The 27,375-nt window shown below is 64.7% G+C and overlaps 2 protein-coding genes across 2 annotated transcripts; both read left to right on the plus strand.

Annotated features, from left to right (window-relative positions):
- Positions 1–8,850: 8,850 nt before the first annotated feature.
- Positions 8,851–23,595, plus strand: FIBCD1 (fibrinogen C domain containing 1). Its single transcript, XM_035555254.2, has 7 exons — positions 8,851–8,922; positions 13,712–14,188; positions 15,024–15,183; positions 15,798–15,934; positions 20,188–20,284; positions 20,570–20,749; positions 20,995–23,595. Exons 1-7 carry the CDS (start codon positions 8,851–8,853, stop codon positions 21,252–21,254), a joined length of 1,383 nt encoding a protein of 460 aa, XP_035411147.1. The 3' UTR covers positions 21,255–23,595.
- Positions 23,596–25,397: 1,802 nt separating this feature from the next.
- Positions 25,398–25,793, plus strand: QRFP (pyroglutamylated RFamide peptide). The gene has a single exon (XM_035555345.1). It carries the CDS (start codon positions 25,398–25,400, stop codon positions 25,791–25,793), a length of 396 nt encoding a protein of 131 aa, XP_035411238.1.
- Positions 25,794–27,375: the final 1,582 nt, after the last annotated feature.

A 27,375-nucleotide genomic window follows, 5' to 3' on the forward strand; every position in this document is an offset into this window, starting at 1 on the left:
GAGCGAGGTGTGCGAGAGCCCACGGCTCCGTCCCTCCCACGGCCCCGCACAGAGCCAGGAGAGCGGTGGTGTGAGCGTGGCAGGGCTTCGAGGGGCACCTGGGCATGGGCACAAGCTTCACCCCGACCTGGTGCCACCACCTGGAGGGCAGAGGTGGCTCCATCCCCTCCAGAGGGACCACGGCACCAGGAGGCACCATGGCACGAGGGATGTATCAAGGCTCCGCAGCAGGGCTGGGCACCACGAGGTGGGCACCACAAGATGGACACCACGAGCACATGCCTGGCTTCCAGCAGATCCTTCCCCAGAAAGGATGAGCTGCCCTCACTGTAGCTGGGTACGAGGCTCCCTTGCTGAGCTCCACCCTGAGGAAGAAGGCAGAGGGTTTGGTCACCAGGCTCAGCACTCTGCCCCGCGTCCCACCTGCCCAGGGCTGCAGGATTTGGGTACGGGGCAAACAGGTGCTGTGAGCAGCTTGGGAAGCTCTTGGCCTGGCAGCTCCTCTCCTCCCCGCCCAGCCCTGGGATTTCCACCCTCCTGGAGCAGCTCCTGCCACCAGCAAGTTACCCAAATTGCCTTTTCTGCCCATAGCAGAGAGCTAGGGCGAGCAGCCCACTTGTGTCCCACACCCGCAACACCTCAGCACCTTTCAGCCCACATCTACTCCTAAAAGCAGAGCAGCTCAGCACCCCAAATGGCACCCCTGGAGCAGCAACAGCCCGACCTCCCCGTGCTGCGTCCTCTAGGGTGGCATCGTGACCATGCTCCATCCTCCTGCTCCAAGCACGTCCTTCCCCCATGACAGGCACAGGATTAGAGGCAGGTTTGGCCAGCACAGCCGCAGAGCTCAGCTTCTCCCCGGGCACACCGAGGTGGGCACGGAGCAAGCATCTCCAGCACCAGGGGCTTTGCAGCAGGGTGACGTGGTGGTCCTGAGCTGGCACCCCGTCCTTGGCTCCACAGGGGACGGGACAAAGACCCCACCAAGCAGGAGGTGGAACATGCAGAGTAAATAACATCTGGAGCATCTCTTCATTGTGCCGGCTTATTTTGTAAACCTGAACTTTGTGAAATGTCATGAAACGGAGAAATGGGAAGCCTGGGATGAGTAAATCTCCGTTAGAAATTCCCCAGGACGGCGGCAGTCACATTCCCGCTCAGTGATGGCACATTACAGCCCAGCCTCATCTCGGGAGGCAGGATCATGTGCGGCGCTGATTGCGGAGCGTATTTAATTAACGCTGCCATAAATACAGCGCAGGCGATGCCAGCCAGACCACGCTGTGGCAGGATGCTGCGGCGCTGCAGGAAGTTTTGCCAAGGCAGAAGAGGAGGGAGAACGGAGGCAAAACCTGGCTGATTTTTTGCCAGGTTCCTGCCTTGCCGTAGCCTTTGTGCATCTCAGGGGGCGAGAGGAGGATGGGATGGGGACATCACCCTACAGGGGTGTCCCCTGAGCAAGAGGGCTCCGCTCTCATCATCCAGGGGAGCCAACAGCTGGGAAGGGGGCTCTGGGGGTGCCATGGTCAAAGTACTCCAGCAGCACGGCCAGGACAGCCATCACAGGGCTCTCAGCTTGCTCTGGTTCAAGACCTGGCACACAAAGACTGGAAGCTCCCTTTCTGGAGCTGACCATGCCCAGATTTTCTCCACGCCTGCCAGACAGCAAAGAGAAACATCCCAGCTTCTCTCAGCCCAACCAGCTCTCCATCTCACACATGAGCTGAGGGACCCAGCCCAGGGACTGGGGTGACACCGAGCTGTGGCTGTCCCCAGCACACACATCACTCACCTCCTGATGGCCCTGGAGGTCAGGACCACGAGCCGGGGCAGTGCAGGACCAGCCAGTTTCGGGCACAGCCAAAAATGTCCTTTCCCTGCTCGAGTTCATCCGTAGCTTAACGACCCCCGCAGAAAAGATTGGGAGTCCCTAATCGCTCATCACATTATGGCTGCTCGCAAGTGAGGCCAACCAGCACAAACCTCCCCGCAGCCTTTCTAATTAACGAGCAGTAGCTGAGGCTCTCCCAGCCCAAAAGCAGCATCTCGGCTAAAACTGGCGGCCTCCCTTGATAAACCCCCTTAATGGGCTTGTTGGCATCACCTGAGGCCACCTCGTCTGCTAAGGAGGCTCATCTGTCCGTCCTGCCCTACCTCCCTGCTCTAGTCCATCTGTCCATCCGTCCGTCCATCCGTCCCCACCGCGGCAGGAGCCACGGACGTGCCTGGCACGGCTGCCCCCTACCCCCGTGCCATGGTCCCGAGCCGTGGGCGCATCCCCGTTGTACCCCAATACCACGGGGTGCCCCGCGTGTCCCCGCTGCCAGGAGGGGGGCGACAGCTGAGCAGCACAGATGCCACCAGATGGTCACCCCAGACAGATTCCCAGCTAAACCCATAACCCAGGGAAGGCGCTGGAGCCCCCCCGTTTGCTAAGTGACCCCCCCGGCCCTGTGTCACCGCTATGAGCCGCGAGTGCTCGGCGGCAGCCCCCGGTCCTCACCATCCATACAGGCTGCTCCAGGATGCTCCGTGACAAATCAGGAGTTGTTGTCGTACCTTAGACTTTAAAGCAGGAGAAATAACCCCCATAACGTGATCTACCGTGTCCTTATCCCAGCACGTGGCGCCCTGCACTGGGGCCGGGGCTCTGATTTTGCATTCCCCTGGGAAGCGGTGCCCGATCCTATTTCCACAGGGATTTCAGCCGTCAGCAGCTGAGCTGCCACAGCCCCGCTGCAGAGCGGGGACAAACCTGGGACACAGGCTGGGGCCACCTCGATGTCACTGGGAGCCCTGCGTGGCTTTGTCCCCCCCCACCAGTGGCTGAACTGGGAGGCACTGGTGGGGACTGGGAGCCCAGGGAAGGCAGCGCATCGCTCCAGGCTGAACATCCCTGGAGGTTTCCACTTGGAGCGGGACTAAAATCCCTCCGTTTCGTACTCAAAACGCCTGCTGCTCCCGATCCTCCCCTCCAACCCCAGAGGCTGGATGCTCGCTGGTAATCCCGCACCATTTATTTTCATTGGCTGACACAAAAAAGTGCCGTCAGAAAGCCAGTGTTAGCTAAGCTAGCTGGCGTATAAAACGTTGCTTTAATTGTATTTTATTTGGCAATAAGAAAACAGAAGCAGCAGCAAACCCTCCAGATATTCCCCCTTCCCCCCCATTTAAAATTTCAATTTGGTAATTTTATGACTGTATTTTAGATAAAGCACAACAAAGCACATTAAAGGAAGAGAAGTGATTTATCCTTTACAGCGCTCTGTGATCTGTGGACATGTTTCCCAGCCTGTAAATATTAAGGCATTAAGAAAAAATCTTTTTTTTTTCTTTTTTTCCCCACATCAAATGTTAATTTCCAACCAACAAAATGCTATTTTTCCAGCCCTTGTTTCCAGCCTTCTGAACCCAAAATAAAAGGATTGGGAAGCGCTGACGATCCCGACTGAAATAGGGACTGCAGGAGAGTCACAGCCAGCCTGGCTCTGGGCATCCCCCTGTGCCCTGCTGCAATTTTACACTTTCAAGGACGTTTTTATTTGCAGAGAGGTTAGGAGCAGAGCCACTTCGCCGCCGCTAATCCACTTCCCCACGAAGGGCTGGAATTCGCCTGGTATTGAAGTCGGGGAACTGCCTTCCCCTCCCAGGGCTGGGCAGGAGCTGCGAGGTCTGGCCACGATTTGGGGTTCCCTGTTGTTTTTTTTTTTATTCAGCGTCTCCAAAGTGCTGCCTGCTGGGAGGACGAAACCTTCCGAAATGCATTTAGAAACCAAACCTCTGCCATCGAAACGTAAACCCGAGGATCTGAGCCTCGTACAAGCAGCCCGGCCGTGCAGCACGAGCACCTTTCGACTTGTGCACGGGGTGAGATCCCTGCTGGCCCCCAGCGATGCCTCCAGAGCCAGCGGGTGCTGCGTGCGCCGAGGGGGGGCCGGGAAACAGGGCCCGGTGGAGGGAGGCAGAGCAGGGGAGTTGCTAGGAGATTTCGGGCTTTAGGATGCTGGCTGTGATGCTCAGCCAATGGAGGAGTCCTCTGACGAGTAATCTGCTAATTGGGGTTTCGTTGAGTGGGAACGGGGTTAGGGATGGATGCGGGCATGGCAGGGCTGTCCCTTCTCCTGCCAGCCCTGGCCGACGCTTCCCTGCCCTGCTCCCGAAGTTTCAATTAAAACCCCGGAATTAATCTCTCGCAATAAACTCGGTTGCTATTGCAGCTTGCGTCTGGGACTCGTAATCACTTTTCCTGCACACATAACAATTAAGCAGAGAGACCTCGGTGGCTGGGCAGGGAGCCCCGGCCAGGCTGCGCGGGCACCCTGGGGTTGTTTCTCGCCAGCCCAAGCCCCTTCCCCGGGGAGCTGGGGGAGGCAGCGCCGCCTCCCCGTCACCTGCAGATGCTCCTCCAGATGGCCCGGGCTGCTGCTCTTCATGCGGGAAAAGGTTTTAAATTAAAACCTTGCCTGTGCTTTCAGGAGGCTTTTTTGGCTGTTTGGGTGGGTTTTTTTTATGTACATATATATTTTTCCTTCTCGCTTTCCGGAGCTACAGCCCATTTGCTGGCAGTAACTATAGCTGGGGAAGCAGGGAGGAGGGGATGAGAGGGGGGACACCCTAGGGGACACAGGAGGGGCAGGAGGGTGCCCCAGAAACCCACCCCACAGGGTCCCCCCCGGCTCTGCTCCAAACCAGAGCCTTTTTGCAGCCTGACCCTGCCTGCCATCCCCACACCTGGCATTTGGCCCCCAGCTTTGCTTGGATGGGATGGGGGGGACACAGGTGCCCCGCTGCACCTCGAGCCTGGCAGAGGAGCGAGACCTGCGTGGGGGCAGGATTGGGCCCCCCCGGGGGCTCCAGGATGCCAACTCTTCACAGAAACGGCGGATTACAGAGAATCAGCTCAAATCAATACTCTGCCGCGGCAGAGAGCGGTGAGAGCAAGCAGTGGGAAAAAAGGAACAAAAAGAGACTTCTCACTCGGGGAGGATTTGGGGGTTTTGTTGTGTTTGGAGAGGGGAAAAAAAAAAAAAACAAAAAAAAAACCGAGCCTGAGAAAGGGCTGCGCACAAAGGGCCGGTGCTGGGTGCACAGCAGGCTCCTGCTGACGCTGTGTTCCCCGGGGTGCAGGAGCACGGCCCTGCTGCTGCCCATCGGGACCCCCAAAACGTGCAGAGAGCACGTGGGCAGGGGTGGGTGTGGGTGGGCAGGGGTCTGCGTCCAGCACAAGGGGGTTGGCCCCTTCTTTCCCAGACTGGGGCATCCGCAGTGAAATCCTCCCAGAGAAACCCCACCCAAAGAGTGACCAAACTGGGGGCTAAAAGAGGCTGTTCTGAAGTCCAAATATCTCGCAGGCAGAGGAGCTGAGGAGATGCTCTTGGATGCTGGGGGCCATCTCAGCCCCCCTGCAAGAGATGCTTTGCTTCCCCCTTTTCCTCGTGGCCCCACCAAAACCTCTGGCACTGCCGGCCAGGGGGTACCAGAGCATCCCTGCGCCCCAGAAAGACAGGAGACGACCCCTGTGGGCCGCCGTGTCTCCAGCCCCAGACACCTCCTTGCAGGTAGCCCGTCTCCTCGTCTGAGCTATCGATTGCTGATCGCTCCGGCGGAAAGAAATCGCCCCGGCACGGCGAGCGGCGTCGCTGAATGCTGGGCAGGGCGCTGTGCCCTCGCGGGACAGGCTCTGGCCACAGCCGCTGGCAAGGCTTGGCACAGGGGGACAGGAGCTGGGGACCCCCACAGCAAAATTCACAGTGGGGAGAGCACCCGGGGGCTCCTGGTGGGTTTTGGTCGGCCCAGATTAAACGCACGCAGGCGGGCAGGGGGCATCCCGGCGCCCCCCCCCCCCCCCGCGGCTGCTTGGGATGAGGCTCACGCAGCTCCTTTGCATTCTGCGCTCTCGCCAGCCGCGCGGCGCAGGGGCGAAGATCTTTGAAGGAGCTGCCCTTTCATTATTAATATTATGATGATGTCTGACGCCGTGTGTGTGCAGCGACGGCTCTCCGGCTCTGATGGCACGCGTCCAAGGAAAGCGCACAGTTACTCGGGGAGGTGGCGGCCTCCCGGCAGCCTTCCCCCACCCCCCCCCCCCACCCCAGCATCTCGATGGGGAAATGGCTGCGAGATGCAGGATTCTGCCCCGTGCAGCCCCTTACCAAAAGCTCCAAACCCACAGACTTCAAACCCTGCTGGGACCCACCAGAATCCATCCCCAGCTCCAGCACCGTGCTGTCCTGGGCACGCAGAGCGAGTGCTGGCTGACTGCGGTGAGGGACAGCACGGCACCGAGCCCTGTCCCATGTGTCCCCCGCTCCCTGGAGGTCTCTGTCCCCAAAGAGGACACGGCCACCCCGCACGGAGCCAGCCCGAGCCCAGCCCCTGCCAGCCGCGACGCACAGCAGCTCTGCTCGCTGCCTTGAACAACAGCACAGAAGGCAGCATCCAAAAATTGTCTTTAAATACCGTATTTTAGCGCACAGATCTAATCCCAAGATCCTTTGGTAATTTTTTTGCCCCAGGCTGAGCCCAGGACCCTCGGGCAGCAGGGGCAGAGCCTGTTCGGGGCAGGGAAGCTCTAGCAGGAGCCGCAGCTCCCAGCAGGACCAGCATCCTCACATCAAACATTTCTCCCCGTTTTTGCCCTCAGGCCACAGCCTGAGACATGAATCATCCCCTACTTGTGCGGATCGATCGGGGCAGGGCTGCCAGCAGAAGCCCCCTCCCCACCTCGCCAAGCCGCTGCCGCACCGCAGGCGTCCCCCCGGGGCTTCCAGCCCCACTGTGCCCGGCCACAGCCTTTGCCCGAGCCCTGGGGTGCTCCATCCCACCCCGCACAGCCCTGGGGGCCGGGGCCGGGGCCACTTTGTCTGGGCAGGCTTTTAAAGATGAAATGTTGGGGATAAATGCAGTGCCCCCCGTTAGGAGCCGGGGTGAAGGAGCTGCAGGCCTGTGCCTCGGGGAGGGGATGGGGACGGAGCCGCGGGGTTCAGCCGGCCGGGACGCCCCTTCCCGAATCCCCAGTGCCACAGCTCCAGCCGGAGCCCGTGACGGGTGACACGAGGTGACACAGCTCGGCGTGAGTCAGCGATGAGCCAGGCCAGCGTCCCCACCGGCCCCTCGCTCGTGCACGGGCAGGGCTCCCCAAAAACACGCGCCTACGAGGACCGGGGAGCCACGCGCCCTGCGCCCGCACCCTCACAGGCACCCAACCCGTCGGGCTGCCGAGCATCCTGCCCCACGCCAGCACCCAGGCCGACGCTGGGGGTTATGTCAAGGTATGTTGGACTGCAAATTAAACGCCAGCTCGCCGCACGGCCCCGGCTCCCTCTGCAGAAAATGAGTTGCTGGACTTGGAGAGGGTCCAGTTGTTCAGCTCGCCGTGCCTAACACCGAGGGCTGACAAGCCACTGAATCACTCCTCCCCGCGCTGCCAGGCCACATGAAGCCAAGACACATTTCTTTTTAATGATAAGTTTTTATTGTTCGGAGTTCAGCTCTAACAGCCTCCTGGGGCCTCTCTGCTTACCGGGGGGGGTGGGGAGGGGGGGCACGAACCCGTCACTGGCGGAGCAAGCTGCCCGGTCTCAGCTGCAGCGAGGAGTCCTTGAGAAGCCACCGGCGGGGAAGCAGCTGGGCTGCAGCCACCAGCAGCGCCCGGTAAATCTGCACAGCAGCACCGGGGCCACGGGCAGGATTTGCTCCTGGCCAGGGTACAACGGGCACGCGGGTACCCATGGCTCGAGCTGCCAGCCTGCGGGGCACTTCCCCTTGTGCCCCCCCTTGCCCGGAGGTCTCCAGGGGCTTCTTGGCAGCGAGGGAGGGAGCAGCCCCCGCCTTTCCCCAGCCGGCCTGACGCAGGGCTGAGCCCTCTGTGCTCTCAGGATGCTCCTCCGAAGCTCTTAGCAGCGCTCCTGCCCGCAGGTCAGACAACCGGCGGATGAAAGATTTAAGGGAGGTGCCGCGAGGGTACGGGAAGGAAAAAAACCACAGCCCTGCTCCGAGAGGTGGCGGGAAGTCAGGCCGGCGCTGCCGCTTTGGGCTGGAAACGCTGGGGTTTGGGCAAAACGCCCCGCTCGCAGTGCTTCGGTGGGCAGCCCTGGGGGGTGGGGGCCCTGCTGCTGCCCCCCCAGCCAGTACCAGGGGTTTGTAACGGGTCCCCTTTGGCTCCCAAGGCTGCAGGGGGGGATAATTCTGACGCTCCCCGCTCTGCCCAGACCCCCTAAGGGACAGCCCCCCCGTGGGGCAGGGTGGCACCGAGCCCCCCGAGCTGCTGCCCCCAGCTTTGGGGCCTTGGAAATGGGGTGGGGGGCCATGCACCCAGCACCTGCCCCCCCCCCCATAGCCCCAAGGGGGCAGGAGGCACCCCAAAACCCCCCCGCCACCCTGCTCCAAGCCCCTGCCTTACCTGCAGCGTCCCCTCCAGCTGTGCCGGCACATCTGGGCAGCAACGGGGCTGCCCCCGAGGGGGGGGGGCTTGAATCCGGAGTGACTCCGGAGCGGCTGGAGCAGGGTGGGGAGGACACAGAGGAGACCCCCCCAGGGCAGTACCGGAGGGGGGGGGGGGCGCAGCGGTGGGACCGGGGGGGGGGGGGCACCCCAGGGTGGGGGGGGGCACCGCTCGCCCCTTTGCCCCCTGCCCACGGCCGGAGGGGGGGGGGGGGGAGAGCGGGGCGGGCGGGGCTGCCGGGAGGGAAGACCCACCCCCGCGTCCGTGCCCGTGGCCTCCTCCCTCCTCTTCCTCCCGTCCTCCTCCTCCTCCTCCTCCCCCCGTCCTCCCGCTCCGGCTGCGCGGCGGCGGCTGCGGGGCTGCGCCCGGGGAGGGGGCTCGGGGACTTGGCCCGAAGTTGCGGCGCGATGGGGAACGAGCGCTGGAAAACCATGGGAGGAGCCTCGCAACTTGAGGACGGGCAGCAGGAGAAGGCGCAGGTACGGGGCGAGCCGGGGGCGGCGGGACGGCACCGGGCCGGGGGGAGGCGGAAAGGGGGGGGGCCCCCTCCCCAACTTCTCGCCCGGGGCAGCCCCGCTCGGGGAGCGGCTCCCTCCCGGTCCCCCCCCCCCCCCCTTGGGGGAGCATCCTCCTCCCGGGGAGAACCCAAAGGGAGGCTCCGGGCTCGCTGCCTCCCGTCAAACCCCCCCCGCGGTGCTTTATTCCCAGCCGGGGGCGCATCCCTCCGTGCGCCGGGAACGCTCCGGGGCTGTCACACAACGCCGCTGCTCAACCGCTTAAATCACCTCCGAAATCACCTCCTGGAGGGGGTTTGGCGGCCGTGCTGCAGCCAGAGCCGGCCGCCTGCCTTTATTTCCTCGCCCCCCCCCCCCCCAACCTGCCCCTCTCCTGCCTCTCCCTCTCCCTCTCCGAAGGCGGTCAGGTTTTGGGGGACAGGCCGGCAGGGTGCGGAGCAGGGTGATGCGTGGGTGCCCGTGCCCACTTGCACCAGCGGCCACGCGTGTGTCGGTTCCCCCAGCCGAGCCCGAAGCCGTGGGGCAGGCAGGGAAGCACGGCCGGGGCACGTGGCTGCCTCGCACCCCACGCCAGGCAGGGCTGGGGGCGAAGGCACGCGGTGCGGGGGCGAGCGGGGCTGCAAAGGGCCGGGGGAAATGAGGGAGATGGTCCCGACCCTGCCCGAGAGTCGAGGGATGGAGCTGGGAGCAGGGGGGCAGCAGCAGCCTCTATCATCTGGCTTCCCTCCGCACCCCACTGCCCGGAGAGGGTCTGCGGGGAGCAGGCACAGTGGTGGCACACTCATCCCCACGCCTGTCACTTGCTTTTCGCCCTTCCCTTTCAATGGGTCTGGCCCCCCCCATGGGGCTGGACGGCACAGCCTGGAGCTGTTTGGGCTTTGCAGAGGATGCAGAGTTTGCTCCCAGCTCCCGGAGGCTCCGGCAGAGAGCCGTCCCTGCGCGCTCACCCGCAGCCAGGCAGCTCCGGCGCGCTCGCCAGCCTGCTCCTCTCTCCGCGCCGCGCCGTAGGAGCAGCAGCATCAGGCTGTGAGCACGGAGGAGAGCAGGTAGCAGGATTCAGGTCTGTGCCGCGTCTGTGAGAAGCAGAGCAGGGTGCTGGGATGGGCAGGGAGCAGCAGGGTGCTGGGACGCGTCTCCAGCACAGCCCCGCGCCCCACGGGGAGCAGCTCTGCGAGAAGAGGGGAGGAGGAGAGGGGCTGGAGCGAGGTTGCTTCAGCCTGGCGGGGCAGGGGAAGAGCAGGACAAGCAGCTGGGATGCCCAAGGAGCTGCCTGAGCAGCAAGCTGTGCCTTTGGGTGGGGATGGAACGGCCCTCGCTGTCCTGGGGCTCCTCTGGGGCCAGAAGGTCCTGGCAGCACGGGGTGGCTGGGCTGCAGATTGCCCCAGCAGCAGGGGCTGGCTGATGCAAACCCTGCTGAGAAGCACCACTGGGGGCCTGGATCGTACCCAGCTGGGGCACGGCTCACGGGGGGAGCCCCCAGCAGTCACTGCCTCTGTCCCAGAGCTCTCCCCGTGGCCCTGCCTGGTGAGCCCGCAGCAAAGAGCAGCGGCTGGCTGGAGCAAAGGGCGCCTCCTCCTCGAAGAGCAGCCCCACAGCGAAGCTCAGCCTCTCCCAGCACCGCTCTCCATCCTCGGCTCCATCTCCACAGCGGCTGCCTGGGGACAAGCCAGCTCCTGTCCTTCCCTCCCTGCAGCTGGTGCATCCTGCGCCCAGTGTGGCCACTTGCTGGGCTGGTGCTGGGCACTGGTGCTGCTGGGACCACCCCTTGGGCACGGTGGCCGTGGGTGGAGACACCGACCAGGGCTTGGGGTGCGGGAGCTTTTGCTCCCCCTCCATGCTGGCTCTCCAGGGTGCTCTGAGCCCTTCCGAGGGCTAAAAAAGGAGCAGGATCCTCAGCGCCAGCTCTGTGGGGCTGTCTTCTCCATGCTCCACGTGCATCCAGCTGCTCCTCAGCATGCAGAGGACTGGGCTCGGCCTTGGCTCAGGAGGGAAGCAGCGGGTCTGCTCCGTCTGCTCCCGGTGCCGCTGCCATCAGACGTCAGCTCGGAGGCCACCGGCTGCAGGGACCTGTACACGAGGCCGCCTTGGGCACCGCCACGGCTCCATCCACCTGCCAAACCTTGCTCTCCTCCGCGGCTCGGTGTCGCTGCAGGCCTGGTGCCCAACTTCCCAGCGGGATTCTGCGCCCACGGGGAGCGCAGCAGGGACTGGCACCACCGCAGCCTCACGCACCTCCACCCAGAGCAGGTTTGCAGGTGAAGAAGCTCCACTCGCTCCTCAGGAAGAAGTGATTTGGGGACATGAGGAGATCCAGCCTGACGGCGAGGGGGACATCAACAAGCAGGGTGTCCATCAGGCCAGCAGAGGGATGCCCTACAGCTGCCCAAAAGCCTCAGCAAGAAGATCCACAAGCTCGAAGCCCCGCGGTGGACAGCAGAATCCCTCGGAGCCCTGGGGGACGCGGCATTTGCAGGGCCCCGTGCTGGGAGCCGGGCTCGCTGCCGTGGCGGCTGCCGAGCGGGGGGGCTCGGGAGACCCCCACCCAGCTGGGAGCGCTCCTGGTGCCGCCGGATGAGTTTCCCTTCCTCTCCCCACCGCAGGTTGCCAGGTAACACAACCTGCCAGCGAAATGCTGGGGGACCTGTAACACTGTCACCGCTCGGTGTGGCGCGGCTGTGAGCGGAGGGGCTGCTTTGCAAAGGGCTCGTGTCCCCCCCCGGCCCCGCGGTGTCGGGGCTCGAAGGCTGGAGAAGAGCAGGGCGCAGCTCCTGGGCAGACCCGCAGGCTCGTGGCGTCGGAGCCCACGTGGGATTTGCAGCTGTGGGAAGCAGCACATCATAGGCCTGCGGCGCTGTTGATTGAAGCCCATCGCTGCCAGCTGGTTCCCTCGGGGGTCGCAGCCTGTCCCAGCAGGACATCAATGAGTGGGGGGGGGGTCGCAGGGTCGGGAGCAACCCCGTGCAGGACAGGCGGGCGCAGAGCTGGGGGTGGGACAGCCGTGGTGGCACTGTCACTGCTCGTCCCGCAGGTCCCCAGTATCCCAACAAGTGCCTCCGCTCAGCGGCCGTCCTTTGGCTGCTGTGCTCGCAGGGGACGGGTCCCAGCTGCCCCCAGGGGGCTGCCAGCGATGGGCACCTCCTGCCTCCACCTCCCACTGCCCCATCCCGTGGGCAGAAGCACTCCGAGGATGAGCCCCCGGTCCCTGTCCCTGTCCCCACCCCTGTGTACAAGCACACAGCAACCCCCCCCTCTTGCCAAAAGCTCCCCTTAATGCCGTGACATTTCCTCCTGACGCACACAGCAGGCTTTGGGGCTGCCTCCTTAAGGTGCTCCCTGCGGGGTGGCTCCCATGCAGCCCAGCGCCGTTCCCATCGCCAGCCTCACCCCGTGCTCCGGGGAACAAACCCGGAGCATCCCCTGGGGCTGGGGGGCAGCTGTGGCCCCCCCGGGCCCTCCCCATCCGCTGCAGCTGGGGGTCACCTTAATGCAAATGGTTGCAGGAGCGTGAGTGAAGGGTGCTTGAAGGAAGGTGTCACTCCAGATAGATGTGCACGGGAGGGGACGGGGCCTGGGAAATCTTTGCAGATGCAGCAATTTTCCTCTCATTCCTGGAGAAAGTAGTCTTTGTCTCTGCGAATAGGCGGCTTTCTGGCAGCCCTGCAATTCCTTGTGACAGCTGCGGCTGGGGTCAGGGGAAAATCACAGCCTCTGTCCCGCAGGTGTAATGGGAAGGGGGGAGGCAGCGGGGGGACGGGAGCTGACAGGGTGGGTGGCAGCTCGCGCCCTCCGTGCTGACAGCATCGTGCTCCGTGCTGTGCAAGAAGAGGCTCTCGCCGTGAGCCGAGGGCTTTGGGAGCTGCTCTGCTCCTCTCCGGGGACAGGGACGGAGCAAAGGGGATGGGAACGTGGGGCTCCCTGGAGCAGGGAGCTCCCCGCCCGGAGCAGGTCCCCGTGGTGCTCAGCATGGCTCCAGCTGGGGATGTCCCGTGCTTACCTCTCACCCCCTTGCTTTCCCCAGGTCCCCGCTCCGGGGTGCACAGGAGGCGTTTTTTCCCCGTTTCTCCCCATATTTGTGCACGCACAGGGCAGCGGGGAGCCCGCACGCACCTCCCTGGAGCTGGGGCTGTTCTGGCTGAGCATCACCTGTTAAATAAAACATGCGAGTGGCAGCACGCGGCCGCGGCACCATTCGCTCTCTTTATTATTTCATACCTCCGTCTCCCAGGCGGTTTTAGCAGCTTTGCTCACTGATCTTGCCCGTGCCCCTCCAGCCCCGGCAGGGCCGCAGGGCTCCCCGGGGTCCCTGGGGTCCCTGTGTCCCCCCCTCTGGTGCACAACGTCACCTCCCTCGCTGCTGGACCCGTCGCAGAGGTGTGGGTCCAACCCATGGGCATGGATGCAAGGCACATGCAGAATGCCACCCCTCAGAAAAAGCCCACAGCCTGGCCTCTCCACTGTCCTCTAGGTACCAGCCACCCCCCCTTCTCCCAGGGGGTCTCATCCCAGTTCTTCCCCCCGGGGAGACCGGTGCCCTGCTGGGACTGCCTGCCCGAAAACAGGGCACGAAGGCAGGGCCCCCCTCCGGGCTTTGCACGGGACCAAAAGCGCTCTGCAGCGGGTGTAAACCCCGGGGCTGAGCCCAGCTCCTGTCCCCTGAGGGTCCGAACCCACCTCGTGGCGGAAGGGCAGCGGGGTGGTGGGTCCTGAGGTCTGTCCGGATGGGTCCCGATGGCATCTGTCTGTGTGTCCCCAGAGGATGAGCTGCGGGTACGTCCTGTGCACCGTGCTGCTCTCGGTGGCCGTCCTCCTGGCGGTGACGGTGACGGGGGCCATCCTCTTCATGAACCACTACCACACGCCCGGCACCGAGCCGCCCCCCGTCATCAGCACCAACCCCGAGGAGGCCAACGCGCTGGTCACCATCGAGAAGGCCGACAGCTCCCGCATCAACATCTTCATCGACCCCAACTGCCCCGACCAGGCGGGGAGCTTCGGGCGCCTGGAGGGGCTGCAGAGCTCCCTGCTGCGCGCCCTCTCCGACCACGACGCCGAGGCCAAGGCCACCAAGGGGCAGCAGAAGGCCCTGCTGGTCACCGTGGCCGACGAGGTGGCCAAGCTGCTGACGCACGCCGCCCAGCTGCGCGCCGACTGCGACGGCCTCAAGAAGGGGCACAGCGCCATGGGGCAGGAGCTGAGCGCCCTGCAGGGCGAGCAGGGCAGGCTCATCCAGGTGGGTGCAGCCCCGCGGCGCTGCTTGGGGACTTGGCTGTCCTCCTGGCCTGTGTAGAGGGAGCAGCTCCAACGGAGAGGAGCTGGGGTTGATGCAACAACATCTGCAGCCATTTAGGGTCTCCGTGCCCAGCTCCCTGCTCCAGGTGTGGCTCAGCACCTCTGGGCATAGCCGAGCGGGCACTGGGGGGATTTCCCCTCCCTGCTCATGCAATAACCAGCCCAGAGCCCTGCTCACCAACTGCCCTTCTGCCCTGCCCAATTCACAGTCCCAAACCCCCCTGGATGGCACCAAAACCTTACCTGGGTAGGGCAGAGCTGCCAGGGTGCTGCAGGTCCGGCTCACGGCTGGGTGCCTGTCCCTCTGTCACCTCCTGCAGCCGCTCGATCGGTGCCGCTGGGCTCAGCTCTGCTGCCCTGCTCCCGCCTGCCCTCACCTCGCCTGCCTCTCCCGGCCGGGTCACCTCGGGGGAAGGCAGAGCCAGAGGCTGGCTCAGGACACGGCTCCTGCTGCCACCCCCGGCTCCCCCAGGTCACCCAGGGATGGATGCTCCCTGTGCCCGCCTGCACCGACGCACCAGGGGCTGGGTTTCTCCAGCCCAGAGAAGACCCCGCCAGGCTGGAAAGCACCCGAGGGGCTGCTTGGGGTCTGTTGTGGCTTTCACGTCCCCACCTCGTGCCCTGGCCGGTGGCGTTGCTGCCTGCAGGGAACCGAGGGAGCGGGCAGAGCATCCTCGGTGCACGGGGACGGAGGAGCTGCTCTGCTGTGGGTAGAAGGGGGCCTAAATCAAATTTAATCACGATTTGTCACCCTCCCATGTCCTCCTCACCTGCAGCTGCTCTCGGAGAGCCAGACCAACATGGCTCGGCTGGTGAGCTCCGTCAGCGACGTGCTCGACACGCTGCAGAAGGAGCGCGGTGGTGCCCGGCCCCGGCTCAAGGCCGACCTGCAGCGAGCCCCGGCCCGGGGAGCGCGGCCCCGCGGCTGCTCCAACGGTGAGACGGGGTCCTCATCCTGCCCGGGGAGAGGGCGCTGCCACGGGGCGGCCCTCGGCATGTCCCTGACTGGGAAAAGGGGAGGGAGAAACAAACCTGAGATGGGGAACCCAGCCTGGAGAGCACTGAGTGCAGTGGGGGGACCTGGGCAGGAGGGAGATGTACCCAGGATGGGGTTTCTCACCACGCAGCCCCCAGCTATCCCTAAGCCAGCCTGCAAAGCCAGCCCAAAAGCCACTTTACCTCTGTCTATTCCCCACGGACGTGCAGAAGTGACCCTTCTCCCTCCATGGCATTCAAACCGTGGGTTGGGATGAGGCTGAGATGGCCCCAGGGCCAGCAACACGTGTCCGTGCCCTGCCTGCGGCTGCCTCTCGCTCCCTCCTCCCCAGCTGGGACCCGCCAGCCCTGGGCATCGCAGGGGTCCTGGGGACGGTCCCTGCCCCATGGTGGCTGTGTCCCCCCCAGCACTGCTTGCCTGAGAGGATGGAAAGAGCGAGGCAATGAGAGTTGGCAGCACGGTCGAGAGCCTGGAAGAAACGGCAAGCCCTGAAATTAGCTCATTAATTAACCAGCCTCCCTCTTTCCCACCCCATCCCCGTGCCCCGCTCCAGGCTCCCGGCCCCGAGACTGCTTTGACATCTACGCGAGCGGACAGCAAGAGGATGGGATTTACTCCATCTTCCCCACGCACGACCCCTCGGGCTTCCAGGTCTACTGCGACATGACGACGGATGGCGGCGGCTGGACGGTGAGCGGGGCGACGTCCCCACGCGGGGACGAGGGGGCTGTGGGCTGGAGACGTCGCTCTCGGGGGACGGGGCTTGGCCGTGCACTGGGACCTGGCACCGGCTCAGGATGCGCTGCTGGGGCTGGAGCTTGGTGATGGAGCCGTGAGCTGTGATGGAGCCCGTCCTTCCCAGCAGGGCTGCTCCCACGATGGGATGCAACGGGGCAAATGGCTGTGCTCGCCCCGTCCCCGCGTCCTGCTGGGTGGTGTGAGCTCGTGCCGGGCTCTGCGCAGCGTTTTGCTGGATGCGGCGCATGGGAGCAGGGCAAACCATGGCAGTGAAGGCAAACCAGGTAGCAGGGAGCCAGCAGACCCGAGTGGGGTGCTCAGGCAGCACCCCAAAACCAGGCTGCCCAAGATGAGGCCAGAGGACATCAGGAGAAATGTTCCTGGGAGCCACGAACGCCTGCTCTGCCCTCCATCACAGCCAACATCCCCCAGCCCCTGCCCAAAGGGCATCGGGGGTGACCGGGGCTTTCTGCACCATTTTTTGGAAGCTCAGAGGATGGCTTCGTGCCCTCCCTGCCCCCTCCAGAGCCCGGGATGCCCCCAGCCCCAGCTCATTTCGCCTCAGCTGACAAAGGGGCACCCCGGGGCGCCTGCACCACTGATTAACTCGCCTTGTCCACTTCGCTTTGCTGCAACGCCGCGACAGCCCCGAAATCGCAGTAATGCGGCACGGAGCGGGCAGGGGGACGCAATCACACCCCCCCGACCCAGGGACCCTCCTCAGCCAGGTCCGCTTGGGTGCCCCCACCCAGGGGGGCACTGCCGGGGGTGTCAGGGTGCCACCTCGCAGGGACCCAAGGGTGCTGACCGCGGGGGCAGGCAGCCTCCCCACAAGGACACGCTGGCTGAGCCGAGCCGCCCCGCGCCCCTCCAGCTGGGCGCTCTAGGAAATAAATCCCCGCGATCTGCTTCCCCTAAGCAGCTTTGAGCGGTGCCAGGAGGGAGCTTAGCCCCCCTGCCCTCGGGGGGCTGATGAGCCTTCGGCCTCGCTCTGCCCGGAGCCCACCCCAGGCAGGAGCAACCTGTCGTGCGCAGCCGGGCCCGTAGCGGCAGCTCCAGCAGGGAAATCGAGGCACAGCACAGGGACCTTGGATCCTGGGGGATCACAGAAGGAAAAGGGGGGGGGGACCCGCTCCTTTCCCAAGGTGCAGGGGGTCCTGGCAAAGCCTACACACAGCCTCCCCCAGCCATACACTCAGGAGCTGCCTGAAGAGCAGCCCAAGGTGATTAGCCAGCCACTCAGAGGTTTATTTAAAGCTGCTGCAGCTGGGAGGGCTCCAGCTGGGCTGGGGAGGGTGCAAAGTGAATGATTTTACCCCAGGCAGCACCATGCGTCTTGACCTCAGCTGGGGACCACGGAGCCAAAGTCCCGGCGCTTTGGGGATGCAGCACCCGGAGCAGGGAGTGGGGCGCTCGCCCTGGCTCCTTGCCTCGAGGCATGGCACCAGCCCAGCTTTGCCTCCCTTTCTCTGGGTTTTTCTGCAGTGCAGGCTCGCAGGTGTACCCCCAGGGCTTGGGGGGGGTGGGGGATCCCACCCATCTCCCATGGGGCTGGGGATGTGTCAGGGTCCACGGGCACGCACCCACGGGGGCTCCAGGTAAGCCCCGGCTGGGTGCCGTGGTGCAGGGCCTGGGAAATTTCCCTCCCCTCCTCCTCCTCCTCCTCCTCTGGAGCGATTACTCCTGACATTTGGGCTTATTTGCATGTGGGTGGGTGGGTGGAAGCAGCTGAATCAATTTTGACTTGGGAGCTGCTGAGCTAAGCCCGAGGCTGCAAGGGAGGATCGGAGCCTGCGGAGACAGGGCAGGGGCAGAGCCGTGCCGATGTCCTGCTGGGAGAGAAACCCGGCCGGGGGTCACCCACCAGCGTCTCCCCGTCCCCACGGGGTCACCACCACCTCCCCTCGCCCCGAGGGTGCCCGCTCGCTCCCCGTCCCCAGGACAGCTCTGTGCAGCTCCCCGTGCCACGGCTCAGCTCCCCACGGCACAACGTGACGGCCACATCCAGCCCGGGGCTGGGCACCCAGGGGACGTGGGATGCTTTTTCCACTCCCTACCGTCCCCGGCGCTGTGCGAGCGATGGAAGCAGTTTGGGGCTGTTTCCCATGTATTTTGCATAGCTGAAAAGTAGATCCTGGCAGAAAAGGGAGCTGGCAGCACAGGGGGGCACTCGCTGTCAGCAGGGCAGCGCGAAGGTGGAGACAGAGGGGAAGACATTATTTTGGGTGTGCCACCAGCCTTGGGGACACCTCTGCCACCAGCTGCGGTGCATGGCCAGGTCTCTGTCCCTTGGTGAGCGGGAGCATCCGTGCCCTGTGCTTAGTGCTGGGTTTAATTGCAGTGATGCCCACGGGCTGACCGAACCTCGCAGCAGCAGCGCCGGGGCTGCAGCACCGAGACTTCCCAGCCTGGCTGCAGGCAGAGGCTGGCGCTCCTTTTTAATTTATTTTACTCACTTTTCTGGGCCCGTGCCTTTCCGGGGTCTGCCTTGCTCCAGTGAGCTCCCAACGACCCGAGGAGGCAGCGAGCTGGGGCGATGAATATTTCAGCCTAGGCTTTAAAGAGGGGAAGGAAATCCTTTTTGCTTAAGAGGGGGTGATGCATATTTTATGGGGAGGAAAAGAGCAGGGAGCCCGCGCTGCTCGCAGAGATGCTGCTCCCCCAGCCCGTTTCTCACCTGCAGCCCCCGGCCCTGCTGCTGTCCCCACGTCCCCCCTGCAGCGTCCCCCTGCGGGAGGCGCACGGCAGGGAGCGGGACGGCAGCAGCACCCCGAGCTGCTCACCAAAAGCCAGCGCATCCCTGCCTGCTGGGCGCACCAGGGATGCAGCAGGAGGGACAAGAGGTGAAGAGGAGGGCGCAGGAGACCCAAAAGGCTGCAGGAGCTCTGGCGCCCACCCAGCGCAGGGTACAAGGCAGTTTGGAGACTCTCGGAGCCAATTTTGGGGATCGTGGGGCACCAAGGGCTGCTCCGGTGCTGGGAGAGCCCTGTGCCAGCCCTAAGCTGCAGGCGCCTCGGTAATCACCGCACCGTGCCAAGGCTCAGCTAATGAAGCCGTGTCCCGCACGCTTTCCTGAGCACCACTTGGGCAATTGGCCTATTTACAACCTCAGGTCAAAGCCGATTAAACGGGAGCATCGGCATCGCCTCCGCTGCCTTCCCCACGCGGCAGCGCTCGGAGCCAGCCTTGGCTGGGGAAAATCAGCTCGGGGCCCCCAGCCAGCCGCGCCACCCCCTCGCCTGCCAAGCGCCCAGAAAGCCCCTTTAACGGGCTTAGCCGCGGCTTCTCAAGTGCTCAACGTGGGGATAAAAATTAAGGCTCTAATTCTAGAAGGTAAGTACAGCAGGATCAGCGCCACGCCGCGCCGAGGATGGCGCTGCACCTGCACACAAGGCGTCTCCGTCAGCGTCCAGCCCCAAAACTGCACGGGGGGCAGCAGCTGGGGGTCCGTCCCCATGGAGAGCAGCTCCGGGACATGCAGCGGCCATTTTAGAGGGGTGAAATCCCACATGTGCCATGGCACTGTGCCACAGAAGGACAGGAGCATCCTGGAGAGGTGGCACTGCTTGCGGGGACAGCCCAGCCTGGGTTCTTGGGTGCTCAGGTGCTCAGCCCCGGGCAGCCCCCCCGAGCCCCCCGGCACCCAGGGGAGCGCAGCGCTGCGGGGCCGTCCCGCCGGCTTCGATTCCCCTGCAGGCAGGCGGGGGCGGCCAAGTTTAATGCAATTAATCTGGAGATGGAGGCTTAATTACGTTCAAATGGTCGGACACGGAGCAGCGTTTTCTGGATTGCTGTCAATAAGTCAAACTCAAAATCATGATAAAAGGGGATGAAACGCACAGGGCGTGAAACGCTGATGAGCAGACAGGGGAGGAAAAGGGGTGGCTCCGGACAGGAAAAAACAGGCTGAGCCCCGAGCTGGCCCAGGTCTGGGTGGCATGGAGAGCTGAGGCACGAGCTCTGCTCCACATCCTGGGGGGGCATTGAGTTAAATCCTATTTGAAGTGACCCACCTGTGTCCCCAGGGAGTAATGACCCAGCATCGCCTGGGAGCTGCTCGCTCCAGCATCCCTACAGAATAACCGAGCCCGAAGGGTTTAATTTGGGAAGGGTTTAATTTTTGCTGGGCCTAATGAGGCAGCGGGACAAGGAGCAGTACGGCTCGGAGCACCCCACGGCTGACCCCCCCCCCCGTGTCTCCCCAGGTATTCCAGCGGCGGGAGGACGGCTCGGTGAACTTCTTCCGTGGCTGGGAAGCGTACCGGGACGGCTTCGGCAAGCTGACGGGAGAGCACTGGTTAGGTGGGTGGGTGGCAGCCCCTCGGGGCTGGATTTCCTGCACACAGGGCTAAACCCAAACCCCCAGATGCTGCCTGGCCACGGAGGGGGGGACATGACACATGGGGTGGCTGCAAAGGGGCAGCAGCAGGCAGGGAAGCGGCGGGGCTGTTTGCCTGCAAGCTGCGTGCACGTTTTTGGCCAGCGGAGCAGGGGCAGGGGGGGAGCTGCTGCATCCCACCTTGTGCCCCTTTCCCGGGGGAACCCCCCTGGATACACCCCGTGCTCACCCCATCCCCCCCGCCGCAGGGCTGAAGCGGATCCACGTGCTGACCGTGCAGGGCACCTACGAGCTCCGCATCGACCTGGAGGACTTCGACAACGGCACCGCCTTCGCGCACTACAGCAGCTTTGGCGTGGGGCTCTTCTCCGTCGACCCCGAGGAGGACGGGTACCCCGTCTCCATCGCCGACTACTCGGGGACGGCAGGTAGGGTGTCGGGAACGTGCGTGGCCCTGCAGGGCACCAAAACCCCTCGCTGGGACTGTGTCTGCGTCTGCAGAGGGTTGGAAGCAGGACAGTGACTGCTGTTGGGTATCGGCACAGCGGGTGAGCCTGAGCGACCCGTACGGCACCGGGGAACCCCACTGGGGTGTGTGGGATCCCCAGGGACAAGGGGTCCTCCAGGGAGAGGGGTGGGAAGAGCCCTTCACGGCTCCTTTACCCTGCGGCAGGAGACTCCTTCCTGAAGCACAACGGGATGAAGTTCACCACCAAGGACCTGGACAACGACCACTCGGAGAACAACTGCGCATCCTTCTACCACGGCGCCTGGTGGTACCGCAACTGCCACACCTCCAACCTCAACGGGCAGTACCTCAAGGGCCACCACAGCTCCTACGCCGACGGCATCGAGTGGTCCTCCTGGACGGGCTGGCAGTACTCCCTCAAGTTCACCGAGATGAAGATCCGGCCTGTCCGGGAGGAGAATTAGTGGATGGCACGAGCTCCACCCCAGCCCCTGCCCTTCCCCAGCGCCCCGTGCCCCTGTCCCCCCGTCCTCCCAGCGCGCCCCAGGCTGCCCTCCTCCCCCGGTGTCCCTTGGGAGCATCTTCCCCCAGGGGCGGCAGCTTTTTCCCCAGGTGTCTGTGTTGATCCCGTGCCCCCCACTCCCTGCTGAGATGGGTGCCCCCTCCCCGAGCCGCTTGCAGTGCAGCGGGGATTTGGGGAGAGGTGCTGGGGGGGCTGAGCCGTGTGGTTGTGCCAGGCTGGTCCCCTCTGCTTGTCCCCACGGTGGGCATGGACATCTATAAGCAGCCTGGCCAAGCAGGCGCGGGGCTGGCGGCCACTTGGGGGGACCAACAGAGCCCCCGCAGTGCTGCTGGCAATGGGGAGGGCTCTGCGGGGCTGGAGCCCCTGTGCTCGCATCACCACACCTGTGGCTCCTTCTCTGCCCTGCGAATGCTCCCCTCTCCCCATCCCCTGTCCTTGCAGCTGGGGGGGACACGTCCAAACCTCGCTGTCCCCGCCGGGCTGGGGCGTGCAGCCGGGCTGGCCGCCTGTCCCCGCTCACGGACACCCCGAACACACGGGCACGGTGCTGCAGGGACGGATGCCTGCAGCCGAGCACCGCACAAAGCCGTTTTGGTGGCATCGGGGAAGCGGAGAGCAGGAGGAGGAGGAGGAAGCGAGGAAGGCTCGCCTCCCGGCACCTGCCTGCCCCACGCAGCCCCTCCCTGCCGACCGGACCCGCTCGGACTCACGCTGGATTTTCACCATCCAAAAGCTGCGACCTTGCCCGAATCCCCCCGCTTCGGCCAGCACACACCTCCCCCTGCGAGCCCCCAGCCTGGGGCCCCGCGTTCATTTCCATCCCCGATAAGCCTCGCTCCGGCTCTGCACCTGCAGATATTCAAAGCCTTTCGTTTCTTCAAATCCCATTAAGGTTTTGCGGAAAGCAGCCCTGAGTGGGGCTTAGCATCTGCAGGACGCTGATAACGGGGCTGCAGCCGCAGCCAGGGTCTGCCCCGCGCCGCCGACCCGCCGAGGGGTGCAGCAACCCCGACCCCCTGGGCACAAGCAGCGATGGGGAGAGGGACAGGCTCTGGCAAGGACTCCAGGGGGGCTTCTGCCCAAAGAAAGCCCCCAACAAAGCCTGTGCGGGAGCAGGGAGGGGAAGGGGAAGCCGGGACCCTTGCACCCTTTGTGATATTTCCAGCAGCAATGAGGAGAGGAGCCCCTGCACCGGACCCTGCCCTGCGGAGCACAGCCGGAGCACCCCGGGGAGGTGCTCCCTGAGGGGAGGACAGCCCCTGCTGCCCCCGCTGCCCCCACTGCCTGGGGACTGGAGGCACCGTGAGATCAAAGCCTCATCCTCCTGGCAGCTTTGCACTTCCCTACATGCTCCTTTTTTTAAGCCTTCCCCTGCGAGGCGGTGCTGGACGAGCCCTCTCACCCGCCAGGCGATTCTCCATCCCCCTGTCCCGCTGGGGGAGCGGGGACAAGCGATGTGCTCGGGCCCCCCCCCCCAGCTCTGCCCTTTGCCAGGGACATTTCCCCACTCGATGGGGACGAGCTGCGAGCGCAGGCAGCCGCCATCAGCCCAGCTCCATCCCTACCCGGGCAGCCAGCCGGGCTGGGTGCCTGAACCAGGGCGATATGGGGAGCTCCGCGGTGGCTTTCCCCACCCAGCACAGGGGCAGGAGCCCCCCAGCAGCTCCCGAGGGGCTCCCGGCATCCCCGGGAAGGGGCTGCAGGGAAGGCGGCCGTGCCCCAAATTTGCTTTTAGCTCGTTTATTTCCGTGGATTAGACGTAGCCAGTTTTATAGCGTTTGCCTCCGGGGAGAAGGACCCGGAGCTCGTGCTCGGCGTCCCCGTCGTGGGAGCTTCTGGGGGCTGGGGAGGGGACGTCGTGCGTGCAGTGTGTCGGTAGCACTTCCCCGTGTAACTGCCCGTCTCACCCAGGACTCCCAACGAGTTTGGTTTGAATTGCACGACCCGAGGTGCCGGATTTCCCAGGATTAACACCAGGAACGTGCACGGCGCTCCGTGGCCCCGGTTTGGGACAAAGGCTCCTGTGGTGCCACCTCCCCGCCGCGGGGCAGGCAGGGGTGGCCGGGGGGCAGCGGGGACGCAGGGGGACGGCACGGCCACGGCCTCGTGCTGGGGACGGGAAGGGGCAGCGCGGGTGGCTCGCGGGGGCCGGAGCCTCGCCACCTACCTCCCCGTCGGGTCGTGTTGTTTTGCCGTGCCGTGAAGTCTCCATCGTGTGTGAGTGGTGTCCAGCGCCGTCCGTGTGGACTTTCTGAACTCCTTAATAAAAGGAACTCATCGTTACTCTGCGTGTCCGCCTCCACGCGGCCGTGCCCACCTCGTGGCGCGGGGCCACCTCCCTGCGGTGACATCGGGCGGGTCCCAACTCCCCAAAGGGACTGGTGTCACCGTCCCGGCAGCCCTTCGAAACCCCACAGGGACCCCGAGCCCACTGCTGAGCCCAGGGGGAGATGATGCTGAGCTGCTGTGGTTCATCAGGGAAGGAGGAACCCAGTCCTCGCCCTCCATCCCAGCCCTGCTGGGGACGCTGGCACCACGCTGCCGGGACCACGTCCTGGCACCGGGGCCGAGGAGGGCGCTTGGGTGTCTTTCCACCTGGGGCCAGATCCTGAGCAGGTTTCGGAGCCTCCACCGGTGCCCACGCACACTGTAGGGTCTGCACACGCATCCAGGACCTTCAACAGCCACAGGTGGGCACGCACAGTCCCAGGGGTGGGGGACACTCATGTCCCCAAGGAGCCCCTGCTGCCCATGAGCATTGATACCACTGGCTCAAAGCCAACGGAGAGCCCTGCTCCTGCTCAGCCTCCCCGCCAAACAAGGCAGCCAACGAAAGCGGCGCGTTAATTAGCGTCCCCCCCCGTGCTCCCCGGCCGCCTCTGCAGCCACCTCCCCGCCAGCCTCCCGGCCTCTGGTATGCGAGGGCACGCCGCAATTAGCACCCGCGGGTATTTAATGGGGAGAGGAGCGGGCTGGCCGGCTCAGTCTGGGCAGGTGCTGGGGGGGCGCAGAGCGGGGCCAGGCCAGGAGCTGGGCATCGCCCGAGGCAGAAGGTGAGTGGCCCGCGGCCGCGTGGCACTGGGAGCTGCCAGGGCTCCAGGAGCTGCGAGGGCTCCGGGAACAGGGGTCACAGGCAGCCGCAGGAGGGTCTGGGGATGGGGTTGGCGCACCTCACGCTGGCTTCCTGGAGTGGTTTGGCTTCACTCTGGGAGAGCCCGAAACGGTGGCAAGGTGCAGGTGAGGCAATGGAGCACCCCAAAGCAAAGCAGGGCAGGTGGGGGAGCTGGTTTTGAGTTCGGTGGGGGCTGCTGCAAGAGAGCAAAGCACCCACAGCAGCCCCACATTTTATGGAGCAGGCACCCCAGCCCCCATTACCAGCGGTGAATTTTAAGGCAACAGCTCCTGCAAGAAAAAAAAAAAAAAAAAAGAAAGGGAAGAAGACATAAAAAATAAAAACGCCACTTCCCCTCTCTGAGGTTCTGCAGCAGGAGGAAGGGGCGGCAGAGGAGCCCTGCCGGTGCTCAAGGTCACCCCCGCGCTGCTCAGCCGACCCTGCCGCCAGCGGGGTGCCCCCGGCCCCATAACGCAGAGGGATGGCCAGCACCTTCCCCTGCGCAGGCATTACCGGGGCGCCGCGGGTGGGAGCGGCGCATTTGGAAGCCGAGGACTGCCCAGGTGAACGCACTTAAGTCCTCCCCGCGGTGCCTCTAAGAGGAGCAGGCGGCTGCAGCTGCCATCAGCCGGCCCCGCTAACAGCCCCGCTCAGCCAGCCCGAGCCGAGGGCAGCAGCTGCAAGGGCTGGAATTTGGGAGCATGGGGCCGCTGCCATCAAGGGGAGCGGGTCGGAAGGAGACGGGGGTGCAGAGCAGCCCTCCCGCAGGCTTGGAGGAGCCAGCAAGGTTTTATGGCAGGTGCTGGCTGGGTGCTGCAGCAGATTTTGGGGTGGCTGCTCTGTATCAGCACGAGGACAGGCAATACTCACCCACCGTGGGGTGGGAAGCGTGTGCCAACCGTACGCAGCCCTTCTGTGGCTGCAAGATGCTGTGTTACTTACTGTGTCCCTCCCTTGCTGTGCTTCCCCCAGATGAGAGCACCCTACTCGCTGTCCTGCCTCTTCCTGCTGACCCTGGGGGCCTGCTTCCCTCCCGGCGAGCAGCAGGAGCCCCGGCACCCCGCGGAGGGACCCGCGCTCAAGCCGAGCTGCCAAGACGTGGTGGCCGAGGACCCCGGTCCCTGCTGGTGGGCAAATCCGAAGCGGAGGCGAAGCGAGGAGCTGAGCACCCTGCTCGGCATCGCCCGGGAGCTGCAGGGCTACGGCACCCAGCGCGGGGGCCCGCGGGGGAGGCCGGGCAGGCAGGAGGGTCCCGCACCGCTGCCGGCCGGGGGCGAGAAGCGCGGGGGCACGCTGGGGAACCTGGCCGAGGAGCTCAACGGCTACAGCAGGAAGAAAGGCGGCTTCACCTTCCGCTTCGGGAGGTGAGGGCCAGGGCCTGGCCCCCCCACCTCCTGCAGGGCGCCCCAGGAGGTGTGCCGCAGCCCCTCCTCTCCTGCCGTCTCGCCTGGGTTTGCTCGGACCAAAGGATGCCACGGAGGGGCTGCTGCTGGGATTCCCGTGGGGAAATGGGGGGGCACCACGTTTGCTCTGCTTGCGGCCCTGCCCCGGCTCCCCCAGCCCCAGCGGAGGAAGAGGAGGGTGCCCCACGTCCCCTCCCCGGGGTCACGGCCTGAGCCGGGCTGGGGACGCCGTGCTGGGAGCAGCGGGGCCAGGCAGAGGGGGGCTGGAGGATGGCGGGGGGGTAAGGACGTGGGGACAGTCCCGGGGGGGCTGTTGGGAGCGGGTGTCCCCAGCACGGCTGCGGGTGAGGAGCAGGGCTCCAGCTCCCCGCCGAGCCGCTGCTCTCCTCCTGGTTGACGAGCAGTCCCTCCGGCAGCAAATTCTGCTTAGTGTCAAGATGCCACTGAGGAGAGTCAGCTCCTGCGGGCGAACCAGGACAAAGCAGCGGGGCTCGAGAAAATCTTATCCTCAGAAATCCCCACGTGAGCAGGCAAATCTGCCCCTGCCTCACCAGCCCTGAGCTGACGCAGAGACCCATCCCCAGCGGGTGTGATGGCGATGACCGACCTCCAGCGTCCTCGTCCAGGCACCCCACGGCCTCCCTAAAAACTGGGCTCCTTCCTTCCCACGGCCACCCCTGCCCAGCCGAGCTGCTGCAGAAGCCCCCGGGTGCGGGGAGGCTGAAGGCACCCACCCCTGGCGCTCCAATCCCCCCCCCGCCAAAGGTACGGCTGGGGACAGAGCTCCCCAAAAAGCTCGCACACCCACGGCCGTGAAGAACAAGCCCGGCTCCTCAGCGCCTGCCTTCTCCTCCTCTTGGCAGATTTAGCTCTGCCAACGCCAACAGCGCCGTTTGCTCTTGTGCCTGCCGCCGCAGGCAGAGATATTCGCAATCAGCAGCCCAGCTACCTGGCTTGCAGGCACCGAGGGCAAGTTAGGCGCCTAACGACTGCTAATATTTCATTGCAGGCACGAAAATGTAGCAGGGCAATTATTTGCGAGCGCTAAATTGCACCCTCAAAATCAAAGACTGTGTCAGGACTTGGTTGGAGGAGGAGAAAAAAAAAAAAATCAGTCTCCGAGAGGCGCATTGTAATATCCATCAGGCAGACAGCACTTAACACCGCGCCGCGGGGCCGCCGCGAGCTGCTCTCGCAGCAGGATGGGGCTGTAGCCGAAGGCTGGAGCAGGCTGAGCTGTGAACGGCAGGAGGATGCTGTCCGTGGGTCAGGCAGGCACCGGAGGACAGACAGATGGACGGACAGACAGTGGGACAGGCTGCCCCGGGGGCTGCAGGGGTGCAGAGTGAGGGCGCAGAGCGGGCAGGACTCCAGGCTTGCGGGGACGCGGGGGATACCGCGGTTTGGTGCTGGTGGTTGGCACTGGGGGTGCTGAGCCCAGCCTGACCCCCAACCCCAAAATCTCCAGGCCCTCCGCGGCTCCTCTGGACCCCCCCTGCAGGAGATGGGGAGCTGTATCAGGAGAGGGGGAGCTCTATCAATGTTTC

The sequence above is a fragment of the Cygnus atratus genome, chromosome 19, assembly GCF_013377495.2.
Source record: "Cygnus atratus isolate AKBS03 ecotype Queensland, Australia chromosome 19, CAtr_DNAZoo_HiC_assembly, whole genome shotgun sequence".
Taxonomy (NCBI): Eukaryota; Metazoa; Chordata; class Aves; order Anseriformes; family Anatidae; genus Cygnus; species Cygnus atratus.

Bases quoted from the DNA above. Each gene is read 5' to 3' on its own strand.
- QRFP (XM_035555345.1), top strand. From the start codon at position 25,398: ATGAGAGCACCCTACTCGCTGTCCTGCCTCTTCCTGCTGACCCTGGGG.
- FIBCD1 (XM_035555254.2), top strand. From the start codon at position 8,851: ATGGGGAACGAGCGCTGGAAAACCATGGGAGGAGCCTCGCAACTTGAG. The intron at 15,935-20,187 runs GTGAGCGGGGCG...GTGTCTCCCCAG, and splicing joins CGGATGGCGGCGGCTGGACG to GTATTCCAGCGGCGGGAGGA. The intron at 20,285-20,569 runs GTGGGTGGGTGG...CCCCCGCCGCAG, and splicing joins GACGGGAGAGCACTGGTTAG to GGCTGAAGCGGATCCACGTG.